General features: G+C 41.1%; 1 protein-coding gene across 1 annotated transcript; it reads left to right on the plus strand.

Moving 5' to 3' along the window:
• Window positions 1-1,368: 1,368 nt before the first annotated feature.
• Window positions 1,369-20,103, plus strand: LOC122130691 (transmembrane protein 131-like). The gene is made up of 14 exons (XM_042705419.1): window positions 1,369-1,619; window positions 4,781-4,842; window positions 6,294-6,334; window positions 13,067-13,135; window positions 15,973-16,093; window positions 16,994-17,110; window positions 17,370-17,492; window positions 17,664-17,744; window positions 17,889-18,039; window positions 18,317-18,373; window positions 18,501-18,562; window positions 18,647-18,755; window positions 19,560-19,668; window positions 19,902-20,103. Exons 1-14 carry the CDS (start codon window positions 1,496-1,498, stop codon window positions 20,086-20,088), a joined length of 1,413 nt encoding a protein of 470 aa, XP_042561353.1. The 5' UTR covers window positions 1,369-1,495; the 3' UTR covers window positions 20,089-20,103.
• The last annotated feature ends 114 nt before the right edge of the window (window positions 20,104-20,217 follow it).

Genomic DNA, 20,217 nt, shown 5'->3' on the forward strand with positions numbered 1-20,217 from the left:
GTGTCATTTTATTTCTGTTTCACTGACAGACTGATGCTACATCATTTTTACACTTTAGCACCTTCTAGATAAAAAAAACAACACCTCCAATTCACACCATCCCTTCAGGAGAAAGCCTCTGCACTATGACGCAGTCCTCCATGATGTCTCTATAGGTCGCTGTGTCATCATGGGAATGAGAAAATGCCCAAAGGATAGGCAAGTGCTGTCTCAGCAGAGCCCATGGTGCCCTGCAGGACCTGTTAAATCAATTCCACTCTCCCTTCCTGGGGTGGTGCTATGTAATACAGGGAAATGATCATGGATATGTGGCTTAATATGGATGGAAGGACGTCAGAAAAGACAGAAAAAATGTCCTCTTAATGGCATTTCTGCTGGGGAGGGAAGGGCATTATGAGTGAATAGCCTGCTCTAGAGGAACCTGTCCACGACTACTGGCAATATGGAATAGTATGGAGATAGAACTGGACAAAGTTGCCTTTGTCCTTCCCTATGCCTGAAGCTTAGAAAACAAGGAGATGAAAGTCAAAAAGTCTTTCAGTTTAAAAAAAAAGAAAGAAACAGGCTTGATTTCAGTTTGAATTGCACCACACGTAGCCTACATATTTGCTCACTACAATTACACATTACTAAAACAAATGCTGGTGTTGTTGCTGATGTTGGCATGACTAGTTGCGATTAATCGATTGCGTACAAAAAGTGTAACCAATTACAGCTCATGTTATACACCTTGCTGCAAGATTTCCAGTTAATTTGGTGATTGGAGTTTTACCAAGACAACACTGCCCTCTGGAGTTGAGTAAAAACCTAGAATGCGCAGTATTTGTTTGGATTTTGTGTTAATCTTCAATGAATAGAGAATAACGGAGTTGAGATTATAGGCTATCTATCTTCATGGAACTATGAATACATCTCTCATCTCTCATCTTTCATCTTTCAAGTCCCAGCCAGTGAATGTAGTGAATGTGTGTCTATTTAAATCTGGACTTGGACCCTGGTAACCTCATGCTCTGTTATCAGATAGATGCCCATTCTGAAATAAAAGTCAGAACACATGGTTGCTGCAGTTTTAGTTTGTTTTATTCTATGCCAGTGTGAAGCCTTTTCAATACTTTTAATACAGCATGCACTGTCATAATAATAATTATTGCTGTAAGCCACTTGGGTTAATGTGTTCAATATACATTGAATTATAAAGTTCTAATTAATTCTATGAAAACTGTGACATACACCTTAATTTCAACCTAAATTATATTTTAACACTGACGTCAAATGTACAGTTAATCTGGCTAACACGCTCATGTCAACTGTGAAAAGAAAATGAAATTGGTTTAGTGCTATGACTAGAACCATAGGTAGGTGGTGTCAGCGCAGTGATACTCGTGTAGTGTGCGGGCTGAGCTAGATCAGCTCGCTAATGTTTATATCTGCAAGCGGCGAAGGTTAACACAGTGTAGGCTACACAGGGAACACACATACACATAGACGCGGCAGCATGGCGAACGCGGAAAGAACTCAGAGTCCTCATAAGCTGTCACAGGGAACAAAGTCAACATGTCTACTATTTTTTCGGCTTTTGTTTTTTGCTGTCTTTCAGGTGGCACAGGCAAACAAGCAAGGTTGGTATTTTTTTTTGGTTTGTTTGTATCGGGCAAATGCCACAGCGGCTGTATTTAAAACTCGGTGTTGGATCAACTAGCTCTGTATGCTACCTGGTTAGCCGCTTTAGGTAGCTGGCAGGATTTAACATTATATTCACAGGTTAGCATTGTATTGCTCTCATGTCAATCAATATAATTATCAACATTTCCATAATTGAGGCTCTATATCGTGCTGGTGTCAGCGGACAGCCGCTTGAGTCGCGCTTGAATGGTCAAAATGGCACACAGATATATCCTAGTATGTAGCTAGAACTGCAGTGTTTGTAATTGTATTGAGCTAGCAGGCTACCTAGCATAGCTTCAGTACAAGTAAGCTAGCGAACCCCGAGGCTCTGGATAGATTGGCCGCAGGTTGCTCTATTGATTAACGTTTCTCTACTTAAGATTCTAAACGTGATGCACGTGTAGAATACTAAATGTAATACCAAAAAGGTTGAGGTTGAAGGCTATGTTGTAATTCCTCGCCAATATGGGTGGGCTTAAGTAGACGATATAGGTTGAACATTTAATTCACTCGATTTCTCTTGCTATGTGTATGCAATCGAGCACATTCACATTCGCATCTGTTATGTGAACGTTTGTGGACCCTCTGGTAATATTTCCTTCACAAATCTAAAGAGCAGCTTGTGCCAGTAAACCATGTTGAAGATTGTTTGCCTCTATTTCCTGACCCACAGTTTAGCTATAGCAGTATTTTCGTGTCTTTATTGATTTAACGTTACATAGTAGTACAAATAACAATTTCAGTGCAATCAAATGCTATCATAGAGCTGTGCAATTTGATCTGTTTGCTGTGTGTTTGAGCTTGTCACATTTATTGCTTTATCAACTCTTGAAACCCAAAGGCGAGTTTGTTGCAATAACAAATACGCTAGTTTAAAGACACAAGTTCAAACGTTGAGCGAAAGAGGAAGTGAGCTGTGAAGTTCCTTCCTTTGCAAAAATGAACTCAGTACTAAAGGATGATGGAGGTTGTTGTAATACACTGATAACACATGCTGTTGCCTGTCATCTGGCTATCAGTACTGATTGTATGTTTGTGCTGAGTCCGTGTGTAACATTCTCCACTATCAGTGTGTTGGGATTTCCTATCAGCGACACACTTTTTAATGTTGTTTAATGTTTTTTTGTTCCTGTTTCTCGTCATAACTTCTTAAGAACAGCCTAGTCTTCATCGAAAAAAAACAGCCCATACATTGCAACTCTTGCATAGAGCAAGCATCACCTACAGCAGAGCTGCACTTCTATTTTTAGGCAGGCTTCCTCTACAAGCTAGGCATGATGTGTTTTGAAACCTCCGCTTCACTTTTTTTTGAAAAAACAAGCAATCAAAAAAAACAAAAATCAATATATATAGCTCTACCATCACAGCACCTCACTTAGCAGTGATCTCCAAACTAAATGGATACATTCCGTTCATATCTCTGCATATCACTGATTCAGGGAGAATGGTGTTTGGCTGCTAGTGATTAGTTTCTGCAGTGAAGGTCAGAGGATCATTCAACTCTATTGTCAGCCAGTGAAGTGTGTTTGCTAGCCAGTGGCGCTTCCACTGAAGGCCTTGCTTGGATGAACTGCCGAGGAAAAAGCGGGAGAGACAGGGCACAGAGCCGTGTGTTTGACAGTCTGCGTTTGATACGCCAGGCCCTGTGTGGCTTTTTAAAATTCAGGCATGCGCGGCAGGCCGTGTCAAAAAAGAGGAACTGACTGGAGTTGCCGCTGTTAACTTGGGTCTTCACAGGGCCGTTTGTGAAAGCCAAAGCGAAACGTTGTCTTCCTGCTCCCCCTCCCCCTATCACTCAGCCTCTCTGCTGGATGTCTTCAGACCTTTTGAAATAAATCCTTATTGTCATCATGCTCTTTGTGGTGGACCAAATCAAATGATCCAACTTTCACTCATTGTCATGCTCTAAAGACTAACAGTTCAGGTGGTCTACCCAAGAATTGATGTTAAATGAGAATAATGTATTTACTTCCTGCAGTTCTGCGGTCATAAGACTTGTGTTCTTTTCCTGTCCTGCACATCCGCAAGCAAGTTGACACAGATCTGTGTGCTTGAAGATGTCTGCAGGATGCAACAGTTTAAAGCATACACACACCACACACACACACACACACACACACTGTTTTCGTAACAGGCCATTTGTGTTGAAGTTTGTCACAGTGTGAGCTGAGTGAAGTTACTGTGGATGCAGCGTTGGGTGTTTTCTCGTTGCTATGCAGCCCGCCTAGCGTGGCGTGGCAGAGTGATCCTTTTCATGCGATGACTTCTCTGATGCTCAGGCAGAAAAGGGAGTAGCTTTTGTTTTGAAGATGGCAACAACAGGCCCTCATTTCATTTGCATGTGGTGTGGTTGCAGGCGCTTCCTGAGTCTGGCCACCCTGCTCTCTCAGAGCGCCACCTTTGGACTGATCTGGGGTCTGTTGTGGTTGTTCGTCTCGGGTGGTGTTGTGGTTGTTCGTCTCGGGTGGTGTTTCAAACGTAGCTGGCCTACAGGCCTGCTGTCTCAACAGGATCTGCCACTGCGGTGTTTTCCTTTTTTGGCGATTTTGAAATATTCATTTTTTTCTAAAATACAAGTTATTGTCAGTAAGACTTTAGTGTGCAGCCATTTTCTACGTTTACAGGAATCTGACGAGAATATTCTAGAGTCAAATGTGGCATGCGAGTGTGCTTTAACTGACATGCTGCAACTTCCTGTGCCATGTAGAGTCATATGATGTCTTGAGTTGCAATCAGCTGGCTAAGTCTTTCATTTAGAAAAATGCCAAAACAAAGCCCCTTGCCCTAGTATATTTTCTTATGAGAGAATTCAGAGGGGATTCTGGTAGGCACAGAGGCATACGTGAGCTTCATTAACATCCATTCTTTTTCATTGTTGTTTTTGTTTGTTTTTGAAGTGCTTAAGCTGCAGCCAAAGGCGAGTGTTGCTGTGATCTTTGGCTTTGCAGCTCAGGCCAGGCCAATAAAATCTCATAAAATCTTATCTGATTTCCAATGATGCGCATCATTGCCTTTTGATCTGAGCTGTCAAAACACGTCATCTGAACGTGAGCAGTAAATTATATGTGTAAACAGTAACCTGATGCAAGCTGTTTGTCTGTCTGTGTCTCCACAGCTTTTATTCAGTCAGACACCATCCTAGAGGTGCTACATTTTGGGGAACGAGGCCTCTTGCAGGTAAGCCAGTTCAAAATTATCTTAATTATCAGTCCTGACCTATGGTGTGTGTGTGTGTGTGAAGGTCCTGTATGACTCCCATTGACCCATGCTGTGTAATGCGTTCAGGGATAAACCACGCTCTGTAACCCAAATAGCCTTCTCTAGGTAAGGTTTGAAGTTAAATACCCCTAGCTGCAGAGGATTCCATTAATGCTTTGTTGCATGACATAGGTGTCATGTCGGTCAAGCCAAGTGCGTTCCTGTTAGAGGTGTGAGTCTTCACTGGCCTCACGATTCCATTGCAATTCAAGCGAGAATGAGTTGATTATAAAAAAACATGCTTGATGCATCATGATGCATCTGGTCCTTCATGTTTTTATTCATAAATGAATACAATCGCTTAGATTTGAACTCTATTTTCCCTTTAAACCTTTGATTAAACAGCTGTTTTTTTATTTTTTAGAAAGACTCATAAAAAGCTGCCAGCAGTAGGTCTGTGTCTAAATAATAAATATTTTGTAGCCTACTGCATTGTAAATACAACTTTTATAAAAATTTAATTTCCCATTAAAGCAAATTCTGCCATTTTATTAGGCCATCGGGATAATTCAGTTACTGTCTTGTATAACAAAAATATAACATAAAAACCGGGGGCTGTTATAAGCTCAAATATGATTATCCATACAACAAGGTAGTATGACCTATTGAAATAACTGTGGGTTGTATTTGACTAATATGACACCACAGGAAGTGGTAGCAGGTAGACTGCTAGGATTAAGCTAAGTAGCAGAGCTGTGTAGCCAGCTATGTGCTCATTTACTGATGTGATGACTGCACAGTCAGGGTTTCCCAGTTCTAGGTCCTGAGGGACGGACAAGTTTCCGCGATGCCAGTGCTTCCTTGAGCCCTGATGTGGTGTTATCCCTGCATGTGATCCTAAAGCTTGTGCATACACACACACACACACACTCACACACACTTTTGGCCAAGGCAATCTGATTTTACCAGGAAGGCCTGGCGATTCTCCCAGACTAACCAAAACAGACCAGGACCACTTGATTTATCTCTGTGTCCTTCTGTCTATTTATTTGGTTGTCTGTCTCTCTGTCTTAGTATGTCTGTCTGTGTCTGTGTCCATCTGTCTATCTATTTGATTGTCTGTATCTCTGTCTCAGTATTTCTTTCTCTCTCTCTGTCCTGCCTGTCTGTGTGTGGCTCTTTATCTTTCTGTTTCCATATGTCTGGTTGGCTGTCTGTCCGTCTGTCCGTCTGTCCGTCTGTCTGTCCGTCTGTCTGTCTGTCTGTCTGTCTGTCTGTCTGTCTGTCTGTTTGTCATACATTCATATGCATTTTGCACAGGTAAACTCAAATTAATTTGGTCATAAAATAGGTGTTTCATATTTGTGCATAGCCTTGTATTGTTTAATTGCTGTATTCTGAAGATATCTATCAATGATTGTGTTTTGCAGACAGAGTCTGACATTGACATTAGTTCATATCATCAAAAAAGGTAAGGTTGCTTCTCCCTCTCCTCACCACTCACTCACCATTCTTTCGAACAATCATAATAATATGTCATCGGTTTGGCATGCCATGGATGTTCAGGCTTGAGACACAGTGGCCTTAGGGGATGTCAACATTGATGCCGTGTAGAAATGGGTTGCGCTAGATAGCTAGCTCCCTGGCATAGCATAGACAGGTAGCTAAGCAACAACCCATTGTTGGAAAAATGCGATCCCAAAACTTTTATTAACTTTGAGTGCTAGGTGACTCATATCTATTTTGGTTTGCGCCTTGCTCAAATGAATGCAAACACATTTATTTACAGACAATCGATTTTTCTGATAGCCTAGTACTTTCATTAATTTTGTTTCAGGTTTCTTACCTGAAAGTGTATAAAATCTATAGATACAAAGCATACGAAAGAAAGTAACAAACCGTACCCATGAAAAATACTGGACAGACTTTGTGTAATGAATGTATCATAAGCCTGAAATCTGTTAATATGTCGGATATACACAATCCATAACCGCTAACGAATTGCTGAGCGTAACGACCGAATGACAGAGTTCTGTATTTCTTCATTTACATGTGAAACCGCATGCTACGGAGTAGTGCGCGCAAACCTCCACAAGACGAGAGGCAGTCAGCAATGCCACCAAACTATAGTGTAGTCTATGATATTGACTAAATACAACTGGGCTGTGAGTTATTGCTCTACTTTAAAGTCTCATGTAATTTAACCTAGCCATCTAACCCTAGCTTAGGGAGCCATCTTAACTGTTGGCAGTTGATCGGGTGTGTTAATATGAATGAATTAGTTGCTAAGTTAAACTTATGTATTTGGGGGTCAAGCAGAAAGCTGCACAGGCACCCTGAGGGTTTCTACCTTTTCCTATTATAACTTTATATGTTCAGGAGATTATAATTGTATAAGTTGGGAAGACTGTTATGTCAGCTATTTAACTTTATCATTTCATGCAAATGGAACTCATTTAAACCGTTTAAGGTTATTTAAAAGTTTCCTCAGTGTAGTGAATGAAGGCACACTGAGGCTTGTTTTGTGTACACTCAGAATCCAGACTGTACCTTAGGGCTGCGCCAACATGTCAGACGACAGTCCTCCACCTAAAAATGCAAAGCCTTCAGCCTCCTTATTATCAAGTGCTGCAGATATTTTCCCAAGTGTTTTGCTACCCCCCCCCCCCCCCCCCCTTTCATTTTAAGTGCTTTCAGGTGTCCTAGGCATGGGCTGGAGGTTATCTATGATGTAAAGACTCATGATAATAATCAGTGTTCATATCCCCAATGTGCAAAGTAAATGGCCTAAATAAGCATGTGTTTTGACATGTGGTTTATAGGGGTAACAGGTGCGTTCTTTGACACAATCTCTCTTTTACCCCTTTCACATGCAAAACCCATTAATGTATCTGGTAAAAACAACACGGGATAGACAAGTTTTCTTCCCATTTAGTCTTCCATAATGATAAAGTCTTAGGTGTCATGTATTCCAACTAGACTGTATTTAACGGGATGCTACAGAGCCGAACCTCTGAGAAAGGTGTACAACATGTGAGATCTCGTGTTGGTTAACCTAATTATGAACTCTCCTAGCTATCTCTAGCTTACGGAACCATGTTAAAAGTTGTCAGTTGCTAGTGTGTTAATACGAACTATATAGCTGCTAACTATATAGCTGCTAAATTGCCTAAGCTCCTGTTATCCTTTTACAAGTTAAATTTAGCTACTAAACTACTTCAAAGTTTCCCCAATGTAGTGAATGAGGGGGGAGAAGACCCTCCTTCCCCTTAAGATGGCAATCTTGTTGCTCGCATTCCCACTTCAGAAGATCGTCGTCAATATTACTAGGTCGCCAGGGGGTAGATTAACGGTCCGACTTTGTAGTGTTCATGACATTGGCTCCCATTCCCACACGACACCAATATGGCATGATGGCACCAAATAAACCGCTTGCAATGTGAGTGGGGATTGAGTAATAGTATTGGGTAACGCATCACTCTCAGTCCCACCACCCTCTTCCACCCAACCTGTGTCCGCAAGCAAAGCTGCTGAAACCTGAGCTGAAAGATGTATTGTTTGTGTCGCCGTTATATTCCCAGGAGAGTCAAAGCCTCATGATCAATGCAGGTGATGTTTTGAAAGCAAAACCACTCCATGCTCAGACTTCAGCTCTGCCAAAAACATAGCTTTATAGTGCTATATCATTGCAAATAATATGTGCAAAATGAAATTCAGGAGCTTTGGCTACCAAAAAGCAGAAATCAAACTGCTGAAACAGACCACAAGGATGTTGACAGCACTAGATGAGACATGGCTGTTGTCACAATCCTGCTGACAAAACCATGGCATCCACATTGGTTGCATTCTGGAAGATTAGGTCACTGTTAGTACGGGTGAATGTGAGTGTGTGTCATGTGCGTGTGTGTGTGTGTGTGTGTGTACGCATGAGAAATTCTTCAGATTCAGCAAGCCAGTCCGACGAGCAGCGACGAGCAGCCTTTTGAATGGCTGAAGGAAGGAGGCTTGGCTTTCAATCGTAAAGAGAGAGAGAGAGAGAGACACACACACAAACACACACTGTGGCGTCCTTCGATTGGACAACTTGTTTTGTGAACACTCAGTAACCCTATCCAGAGAGTACCTTAGGGCTGAGCATGCAAGTGACAGCCAAACATTTTTGAAAATCCATCAGCCTGCTTATTGTCAAGTGCTGACCTTAAGAATCATTAGAATAATCACAGTGTTCATATCCCCAATGTGCAAAGTCAATGGCATGTGTTTTGACAAGTGGTTTATAGGGGTTACAGGTGGTTAAGTAAATGGCTTTCAGTGTGTGTGGCAATGACATAGCTTACACACACACACACACACAAACAAACAAAATAAGCAGCCTGTTTGTGCTGACATCTGTAATCTTGAATTACTAGTGGAAGTTTAAACAACTGTGGGTGAGTGGCAGAGGAAGAGTGTGTGTGTGTGTGTGTGTGTGTGTGTGTGTGTGTGTGTGTGTGTGTGTGTGTGTGTGTGTGTGTGTGTGTGTGTGTGTGTGTGTGTGTGTGTGTGTGTGTGTGTGTGTGTGTGTGTGTGTGTGTGTGTGTGTGTGTGTGTGTGTACACTGATTGGCTTTTTGTGCATACCTTAATTCGGTGCCAGCCCATAAAGAATGAGGAAACAGTGAGTGTTTTATAAACAGAATATACACACACACACCCACGTAGTATAATTTTAAACAAGCTAAACCACACATACTATTTCATTTAGCTGTTTCACTGTTCTCAGTATTGTCACTACATAGCAACTTTCTGAGGTTATTTAGACTTGCGTGTGCTTGGACGTAGACTTGACAGCACTGAGTGTTCCCAGCCGTCACTCATGGCTGACACTTTAACAGCTAACATTTATACTCCGTCATGTCAACATGGGGCAGATTACAGCACGTGTGACAGGTTTGTTTTGTGAGAGCCTTACAGCTGTGCCGAAAGAGTTCAAGCAGCCATGAACTTTGTCTGTGACCGGTTTGACAGACTACCACAAATTCCCACAGAAACAGATTATCAATCACACCCAGACTTTATTAAAAAAAAAAAAAGCCAACCTAGTTAACCAATGTCTACGTGCAAGATGGTTGACAATTGGAGTACACATTCAGCTCCAGTTTTAAATGAAAGTGCAAGCAGTCAATGGCCACATCTTTCATTTACAATGAAAAAACGCTTTGTAAAGTGAGGGGCACTATTTTGCATAAATGACTAAACGTAGACCAGATGTACTTTGCAATTGGTGCACGTGATGCTCCACCCCAGTGAAATCTAATCCCACCTGATGTTCTTTTCATGACAGCTGCTGCAGTGCAGTGATCAAAAGTGAGCAAAATATATGGACTGTGATTATCAAACTATAAGGCTCAGAAGACAATTTGGTGTGCAATACAGCATGTTTATTAGGAATTAATTTATATTTTGGTCACAAAGACTGGACCATTAAATATTATGATCCACTAGCTCATACAATGAGTAGAAAGCATAAAATCAGTCAATAAGTTCTTAATTATGAACAGACCTGATGATGGCCAAGATTTCAAACCTTTCACTTAAAGACATGGATGTTTTAGTGACAGTCACAGCAGTGACCGATGATCTGAACAAGTGGCTGTCATTGAAGCATTTGTTGGTTTTGAGATGTTTTGCTGAGTCCAGGTTATTTCGAAAAATTGAGCGCTCAAAGCAGGTCTTCTCAGTTGCTTTGTAGTGGACACTTTTTAAATGTTTTTATTGGTGGTTGCTTTCCAAGCATTTGTTTTGCACCTATATTGAATAGTCAGTGGCTGCCTGCAAAGGATAATGGTGTTGGAGTAATACTGTTGGAGTAATTCATGCCTGCTGTCTTACATGCACTCTCTTATATGCTACAAACACAGAAAAACATAATCTTACACACACACACACACACACACACACTTGTGCCTCTATGTTCATACAATCATACAGAAAAAAACACACACACACACACACACTTGTGCCTCCGTGTTCATACAATCATACAGAAAAACACACACACATTCACAGATCCATATCTATATCCATGCAAGCGTGCTAGAGCCTATCTGAGCTGAACAAATTTATCTTGGTCTCATCTGAACAAACAGTGTGCTTGCAAAATTCATTGGGCTTGTTGAAATGTTCTTTAGCAAAGTTCTGTGCTAAAGAGCAAACAAGGTTTTTTTTTTTTTAATTCCCTGGAAGTTGACGCGACGCAATGTCTTTGGCACTGTCTGCCAAGTCTGAAGCACTTTTTTGCCAGATTCTGCCAGATTCAGCTAGATTGTGCAAGTAGCGCACTGCCCATGGCGTCATTTTAGGTGGACGGCCACTGCGACTCTGATTAGTGGTGCTATGGCTCATTCTATACCTCCTGATTACTGCTGCAACTGTTTTTCGACTGATTTCTAGTTGGTCACTGATCGTCCTATATCCTTTTTCATCTTTGTGAAGTCTCACAATCAGATTTTTCAATTCCTCTGGGCATTATTTTCTATGATGCAGACATGCAGATAGACACAGTCCATAGGTCCATAACTGAGAAAGTTCTGGTGTTCACAGGTCATTTTATAACCATGTTCATGCAATCAGGCTAATTGGATACCACAGTTGTACATATTTTTTGTTTCAAATATTGTTTTGTGTTTTAGGAAACTTGTGTGTCAGTGATCACAGGTGTATTAACTTTTTCTACTTTGAGTCCTGTATTTTCAACAGTGTTTCTAAAGTATTTGTTGTTGATTGTTCATAAGACGAAGTACTGTACTTGTCACTTAAGTGCACTTATTAAAAGGTGATGCAAGTTGGAATCATTTGACATTTAAGTGATATTGCACAGGGGTTTACTCCCTTCTGTTGAATACTTCTGGATGTATGCAAAAGAAGGCTTGAAGGCTTTTCTCATCATTCCATCCTACTCATTTGCACATTTTAAGTGCATTTATGAAAGTTCAGCTGTACGCGTTTCCATGTACTGTGTTATGCGGATTACAAATGTACACTCCAAATCAAGGAAAGAGTTGTGATCAGCTGGGTTCATAACGTGAGGTTGTCGGAACAACTTAAACGGAATTAATACAGAAACACTTAATAAAATGTTAACAAATGTGTTTGCATAAGAATAAACCCATTTCTCTCAACCTTAGTTGAATTGTACTGTATGGAAATCTGGGAGTTAATCCACTTTCCTCTAGGGAAGCAATGTCTTGGATGGAAACCCAGCTATTGTGCAATGCTAAGACACACCCTCAGCCACCAGGCAGGTTTAGCGGGATTCGCCTGTACTACCACCCCAGGCCTGTCCCCACCCCATGCCAGTGTTATCAGCTAGGCTGCACCCCTGTTCAAGACACGACTCATATTTTCTCAGTTATTGCATCATACCAGGTTAAAGACTAGCTTAAAAAGTAAATACCAGACCTTGTGTTAGCGTCTCATCTGATCTGTCATCCGTCAATGTGTTTAGTATGAAACGTTTAGTAACCACACATTGCGGTCCTGAAAAATAAACACCTGAACAGCTTGGTTTGAGTTGATGCAAGTTGAGTTGATGGATGTTCCAGTATCACATCATGTCACATCCCCACATGAAACATAACCCAGAGCCATGTCTTTCTATATGGCTCTGACAACCTACACCAGCAGATTTGTTTTTTTAATTGACAGTGCACCATTAATCGGTTTAGGCTTTTGTCATCGTACAGTACTTATCTTTTCAACTGAATAATTAAAAGTACATTGTACTCAGTACACAAATGAACTAAAGATGATTTTTAATTAACACTGTCCGCACATCTATTTAGTATTTCTAGTAACTAAAGAAGACAAAATTATAGGTTAATATATCATAATATAATATGCATTGATGATAATACTAATGATAATAAAGTGTAAAACATGCACAGCAGCACCACTGCTAAAAAAAAATCCTTTGGGAAACACAGATGATGTTTCCAAAGTCAATAACTAATCATATAAAATAATCGTGATCTCAAGATTTTTGCCATAATTGATCAGCCCTAACACACACACACTAAATGAAAAACAAAAAAAGGCACGGGTCCGTCTACCGTGATGCATCCTTCCTATGCCTGAAGCGCGTGTTGTTGGCGATGAGTGGCAGACATGGCTTGCGTGGTCTCCATGGCCCAGCTCTGATGCCTCCTCTCCCTTGTCTTTTCCAGCCCGCCCTTGCACAGAGGGAACTGCAGGCCCATACGCTTTGAGCCGCCCATGCTGGACTTCCACGAACAGTAAGTAGCTCCTGTGACAGGCCCACATGCTAGAGCTGACAGTCTCTCAGGCCTAATCCCGTCGACTCATGGGACGTTGTATATGTCGTGTCTCCCTTCTGTAACCCTATTAATTCTAATGCTGTTCAAGTCACCCAAAGTTTTAAAATGCGTAATATCAGTTGTTAAAGTTGGAAAGATGTATATGGCTTTTTTACCCTTTGACCTTCCAATGTATAGGCCAATATAAATCAAATTATCTAGTATTCATATTGCCATTTAATCCTTTTTTTCAGTTATGCACAACAACATGCCTAATTCCCCCTTGTCTGCCCTTTTTGGACTTGATTCTGTTGCATTATGCACCAGTTGAATTGACACATGGGATCGCATGAGGGGTCCTCAGTTTGATTACTGATTAATGTTGTAGTTGGTCCTAGTTTGGGGTGTGGTTTGGCTTCATTTTCTGGTCAGTTTGTTCATGACACAGGCACAGAGTAGTCATGGTTTCAGTTCCAAAGCAGTGCAAGCACTTTATGCTATCAAAAGTGAAGATATGCTTTCAGTTAGTGTGTCTGCTAAATGACTGCTGCAAGTCAGCATATTTCTGTTGTCACGCTATGGCCCGGCTCCTAGGTCAATGGGGTGTGTTCATGAATTCAATACTTGCCATTGCTGAATAAAATTAGTTAGTGTTGGGCTTTATGATGGAAATTGGGCTAAAGGGAATGCACCTGTTTGTGCCAAAACAGGATGTGTTATCATACCGCACGCTATTTTTGAGTGCTGAAGAGAGTTTTCGGGTGAGCGAGCCTCTTTGCATGTAGTGTTTCCTGTTGAAAGTTGTGGTTACCATTTCCATCTGAAGGTGTGGGTATGTGTTTGTGTGTGTGTGCGCATGTGTGCGTGTGTGTCTTGCATTTTACATCAGAAGATGGATTGATGGGTTGGATCTGTGTTCTTTGGCATAATGGTTAATGTGAATCTCCTTTTTTTAACACCTGTGGCTATGAATCCAAAGAGGTTCCACAATTCATATTACAATACATATTATTAACTCACGTTAGTATTTTATTTCTATTTATTATAAAGCCGCCTCAGAATGTTGCAAACAGTTCCATTGATTTGAATGGCCCATCCCAAAGTCCGGAGGTCTGATATTTCTTGATATTCACTGCAAAAAATGAATTACCATTGGCAACAGGTTTTGTGCTTTTAATTCACATCTTTCATATCATTCCGCAAATAGTCCGTTCACTTTTCGCAATGGAAATTCAGTGTAACTTCATGTGTTGCTAGGCAACACCTGAATCTTTAAAGTTCTTTTGTGTGAAGAACACAGCTGAAGCTGCACAGCTGAAGCATCTCTTGAGTGTGCATAGCAGAGAATGTTTTGTAAATAGTTTTCTTCTGTAAAAGTTTGTGTTATGTAGAAGGAAGTTTGACTGTGTTGGGCAGAATTGTGGTCTGTCTGACCTACCCACTCAGTCACTTTCTCACTAACTCATGGCCTCTCTCTCTCTCTCACACACACACACACACACACACACACACACACACACACACAGTAACACATACACACCTGTGCTTACATTCCATCTTCTAAAAATCTGCAGGTTTTCTCTATTTTTAACATTTTCATCGGAACAAATACAGGTGTGACACTTAAACTTGAAAGCCCTGACTGCCATCTTTTCATGTCATTTGTTTTGGTTTTCTCCTGTAATAAACTAAGTCAGTAGCTTTTGCATCTAACCGCTGCCTTTAGTTGGTCGGCTGCTTGAACCCTGTAGATCCGTTGAAGAATGTCACAGCAGACCTCCACAAAAGTGCAACTCTTTTCGCAAGTTTGTGTTGAGTGTCAGCAGACAAACGTACCATAAGTCCCACTAAGAGTCCGACATTTGCCGTCGGAGAAATTAATACACACAGGTTTACTCGGCCTCTCACTTCTTTGTGGAATACTGTGTTTAACCTCCGATGTGCTACGCTTACTTGGAAAATTGATTTAGAACCAATACACAGCCATTTCTATTTTTAAGGCCAATTTTGTGACCTTTTTCCGCAGGCCACAATTAGATTAAACATTGTTCCATTTGGACTAGCTTTTGAAGAGAAGTCCACAAGCACGTGAATAGTCAATAACTGTTCAAGCAGTAAGCAGGGTTCCCGCCATGTTTCCTGTGTTCTGTGTTTCTATGGACAGTACGATGCATATCAACCAGCAACTCATGCCTTTGGCTGTGTAGCTCTCCACATTCACAAACTCAGATAACACTCTGGCTTTCAAGAAACTGACTACATTAAAGTAGTCCGTCAGCACTACCTATTTTCCTCTCTGAGAAGCGATAACCCCTAACAAGAAGTCTTTAAACTGAAGTCAGTCCCACAGTTGGACAACAGTTTATGCATGCCTGAACTTGTTCCCTTCTGTCCCTCCCCAAAGTTAAAGGCCGAAAGAGAACTTGCAGAGTGAACTTTCCGGAAACTGTTCCTGTCAGTAGCTGTGTGAGATCAGTGTCATTAAAGTACAAGCCCCATTCGTTTCCTTTTAGACACATTTGATGCTTTACCATTTCAAATATAGCCATCTACATATCCTGCAAAGTGACTCGGGGGAACATGTTCAATGTTGTATTCGTAAAATAATAAATGTGAACTTAGAACCTGAGCAGTGGAACTGTTGTTTGTTGAAGAGTCTGTTTGATATCTGTAGAGTTCACAGATATTTTCCATTGTGACATTTCAGTAGGAACATTAGAGGTGTTTCTGATCTGTGCTACGTGGTTGGGAACTCCCATGTAAATCTGCTCTTTCTCTTCCTCTTTGTGTTTGTCTTGTCTTGTCTTTCTCCTCAGGCCAGTTGGAATGCCAAAAATGGAAAAAGTCTTCTTGCACAATCCTAGTCCAGAAGAAATTAGTTTAATATCAATATCAGCGACAACAGCGCATTTTCACGCTTCATTTTTTCAAAACAGGGTAAGTTCCGCTTTGAACCTCTACAGACAGAAAGGGGGAGTTGGTGTCCTTATCCTGCCCTGGTAAACCTTTCAGTGTGAAAAGGCCAGTGTTTTGAAAGTCACAGCAGTGCATTTTTCTTACCACTCCACTAAATGCCTGCTTGGCAATGTAATTCTTTGTGCCTTTGTCACTTAATTCCATGCTCGTCTTGAACAGGGCTCCTAGAGTCAGTATCTCCGTTAATAAGCTTATGGCTTATTTTGTGTTCCATAGTGCTGACCATCACTGAATACACTGGCACTGGATTGATGCCCATTTATGTTTTCAATTTAAGTTAATAGCCTATAGTGGAGTGGAGGTTGCTGGTGGTATTGACCAATGGCAAGGAGACTGTACACTCCGACATTCTCTGACAAATCCAGCTCTCACAAAACAAGCAAGCTTCAAGTGTAAAATACAAATAGGAAGTTCATCTGGAACTAAAATGAGGATGTTGTTTGAAAGGACCCCAAAAAATGTACTTCCCCTCCTGTCTCTTTGGAATTATTATTATTTTTTTTTTTCTGAAAACTTATCTTATGGACCCAGCCCCCAACCATTAATCAGGGTTGGAATTTGGACTGTCATGACCCAGCTGACATTTCTTACCTCATAAAGGTCAAACCTGGAATGGCCTAAGTTAGCCTTAAGGCTATTGTAGGTGACCTCAACCTTCCAAGCTAAAGCTCTACTTTTGTCACGTTTACCAGTGTCACTGCATACCACTCCTGTGGACATTTAGCATTTCTGAAGCTAAGCTCTTAAATGTTTTCTAGTTCTTGAAACCAACATTAGCTTTGGAGGCTCCCTGAATGTTTAATGCTGCCTGTCATGGCATATGTTTGAAGTTTCAATCAGTTTCTTCTGTCTTCTATGCAGATTATCCCTCCAGGGGGAAACACATCATTTGATGTGGTCTTTCTAGCACGAGTAGTAGGCAATGTAGAAAATACATTATTTATAAACACGTCACACCACGGAGTGTTTACATACCAGGTAGGCATTTTTCTCTCCCATAAAGTAAACAATACACATTCACTTACACAACTCCTAAAACTGTGAATAATCAGAGACAAATAAGCCTTGAAAGGTTGTTTATATGGTTAAACTCACATAGACCACATAGATCCTACTGATATGCCCACGTCTTCCTGTAGCACTTAATCACCAGTTTGTGTTGGCATCAAGCATCTACTTCTCAGTGCGTGGTAATGCTCAGTGACATTTATTATCCTACTTGCTTTCTGTTTGGAAGGTGTTTGGTGTGGGCATACCCAACCCATATAGGCTCCGGCCCTTCATAGGGGCAAGGGTCCCTGTCAACAGCAGCTTCTCCCCCCTCATAAACATCCACAACCCACACAGCGAGCCCCTGCAGGTGAGAAAACGCCCCCCTGCCCCCCACCCCCCATCAGGAAATCAGGCACAGCGTGCAAGAATAAATGACTCTGTGGTTTAGCACAGACCGCTCTATATTTACCAGATTGCTCTACGAATTCTGCTTTTGGTCTGAGGTAATTTAAATCCCAAATCCCCCCCCCCCCCCAAGGTTGTGGAGATGTACTCCAGCGGGGGCGATCTGCACCTTGAGCTGCCCACAGGCCAGCAGGGAGGGACACGGAAATTATGGGTAGGAACCGACACACCTTTTGATTATCTACTCATGTGCTGTGCAGACTGACTGATAACCGACCGACTGCCAGAATAATAAAAAAAAAAACACAATGATGTATCCAGAATGATATGTGTCGTGATGTGTTTCACATATCTGCAGGAAATACCTCCCTTTGAGACGAAGGGGGTGATGAGAGCGAGCTTCTCGTCGCGAGATGCTGACAACCACACCGCCTTCATCCGCATCAAGACCAACGCCTCTGATGAGGATGAGTTCATCATCCTCCCCATGGAGGTCGAGGTCACTGCAGGTCCGTTCAGTTTACAGAATGAGGAAGTGTCAAAGAATTCAGAATAGCCCAATGATGCTGTTGTTTTAAGCAGTTCTTAGAAGGGACCACAGAAGATACTAATAACAGTTTTGAAAGTACATGTTTATTATAGAATACGTCACATTCTTTTCAATGTGGTTGTTTTAATTCACACTGTGGTTGTTTTAATTCAACGCAAAGAGCTATTTGGCATGGATGTTTAATGTCATTATAGTATTAACTTTACTATTAAAGAATCCTTGTGCTTTGTTTACAGCACCTGGTATATACTCCTCCATTGAAATGCTAGACTTTGGTACATTAAGATCTCAAGGTAAGTCCACATCCTATGACATCTCAAAAACTGCTGATGCTGAATTGAAATAGCCTTAGGGCCACTAAAGAAACCTCAAACCTAAGTACTTCAGCAGTTGTGTGCTTTTTTTTATTTTATTTTACAGATCGACCAAAGCATTTGAATTTGCATCTGCTAAATTCAGGAACGAAAGATGTACCAATTACCGTGAGTATTACACTGTCGACTGTTAACTTTCACCTGCATTCTGTGCCCAGGCCTTTCTGCTAACATCTGTTATCTGTTCCTCAGAGTATACGACCAACGCCATCAAATGATGCAGTGTCAATAGAATTCAAGCAAATCACGCTTAAAGCTGGCGAGAATAAATATACCAAAGTTGCAAGTATTAGTTTTGATGGTAAGTCCCGTGAGTTTATAAGTGACCTGAGTTTTCATGAAAAAAAAGTTAATCGCACACGACAAAGACTATTGAAAGAGTGAGTTGTTCTAAATTTAGTAATAGCATATTCTGCAAACCAAGTAGATGACTAGTTTGTGTTACTTGCCGTTGTGTTTTGAGACTGTGTTGTTGCACACATGGGAAATATCTCTCTGTGTTGTAGTGTTCTAGATTTTCACCTTACCACCTTCCAAGGCAAGATCATATAATCCCACTATATCCCTGCATATAATCCCTACCTATATCAAATATAATCCCACTGCAACATGCCCTCCTTTGCTGTCATAATAACTCGCAAAACCACACATTGACCTGAAAGCACCAAGTGTTATGTAATGACAGAGGCCCCATTCAACCCTTACCCTGAAGAATGGGACCCATGTATCCATTGTTGTTTCCAGTTGCTGTAAAGTGAAACAGTTACTGTGAGGACAAGAAAGTGTTATATAAATCAGCAATGACCAGAAGACGCTTGTCAAAATGTGGCCAGCTCATCATCCATGATCTAGGGTTTCTGATGTGCATCAGGAGGCATTATGTGTCTTGTTTTTGTCTTGGGACAAATGATTGACACATGGCTTACAAAGCAAAACGCTACACACCGGGAACACGATCTTTCACAAGAAAAGCCATTTGAAAAGGGCTTCATGTAACTCTTAGCTTTAAGCAGTCATGTGGTCTTGTGAGCTGAGTTGCATCTTATTGTGCTTCTGATGATAAAGGATATGCGGCTAATTTACTTTTCTTTTCCGTTTTTCCCAGCGTCAAAGGTGAAAAGACCGTCGCAGACATCTGGTAAAATAACGGTGAAAGCGAAAGAGAAAAGCTACTCCAAACTTGAAATTCCATATCAAACTGAAGTTTTAGAAGGGTATGAGCACTTTCTTTTCAGATATCTTAAGCAAGAATAAGAATGACCAAGTCATATTTAGTAGCATTTTGTAGAGCTAAAATATTTATTTAATAGTAGTCTTTAAAGTACAGTTGGGTTATGTGTTGCTTTTAAGGGGATAATATTTTACAACAATTCAAATTATTAAAAAAGTAAGTGGTAAAAAAAGTGGTATTCTGTAAATAAAGAAGCATTCCCTCTTTCCCTGACAGGTATCTGGGATTCGATCACACAGTCACCCTGTTCCACATCAGAGACAGTCCCCCAGACCCACAGGAGAGGCCCATAGTCCTCACCAACACCTTTAACTTTCCCATTCTCATCCATGACGTCTCGCTGCCGGAGGAGGCCAAAACCATGTTCAAAGTGAGTGTGTGTGCGCGCATGTGTACCTTGTGACCAGGGGCTGTTTGCAGACCTCAAGTTTATTGGAAATGTAGTTTTGTCTGTGTGTTTGGCAAGCCTACATGCATGCAGTTTTGTTGTAAATGAATCGATGGCTCTGTGAATGTGAATATAAAGAAGTGA

This window comes from Clupea harengus, unplaced genomic scaffold (genome assembly GCF_900700415.2).
Source record: "Clupea harengus unplaced genomic scaffold, Ch_v2.0.2, whole genome shotgun sequence".
Classification (NCBI taxonomy): Eukaryota; Metazoa; Chordata; class Actinopteri; order Clupeiformes; family Clupeidae; genus Clupea; species Clupea harengus.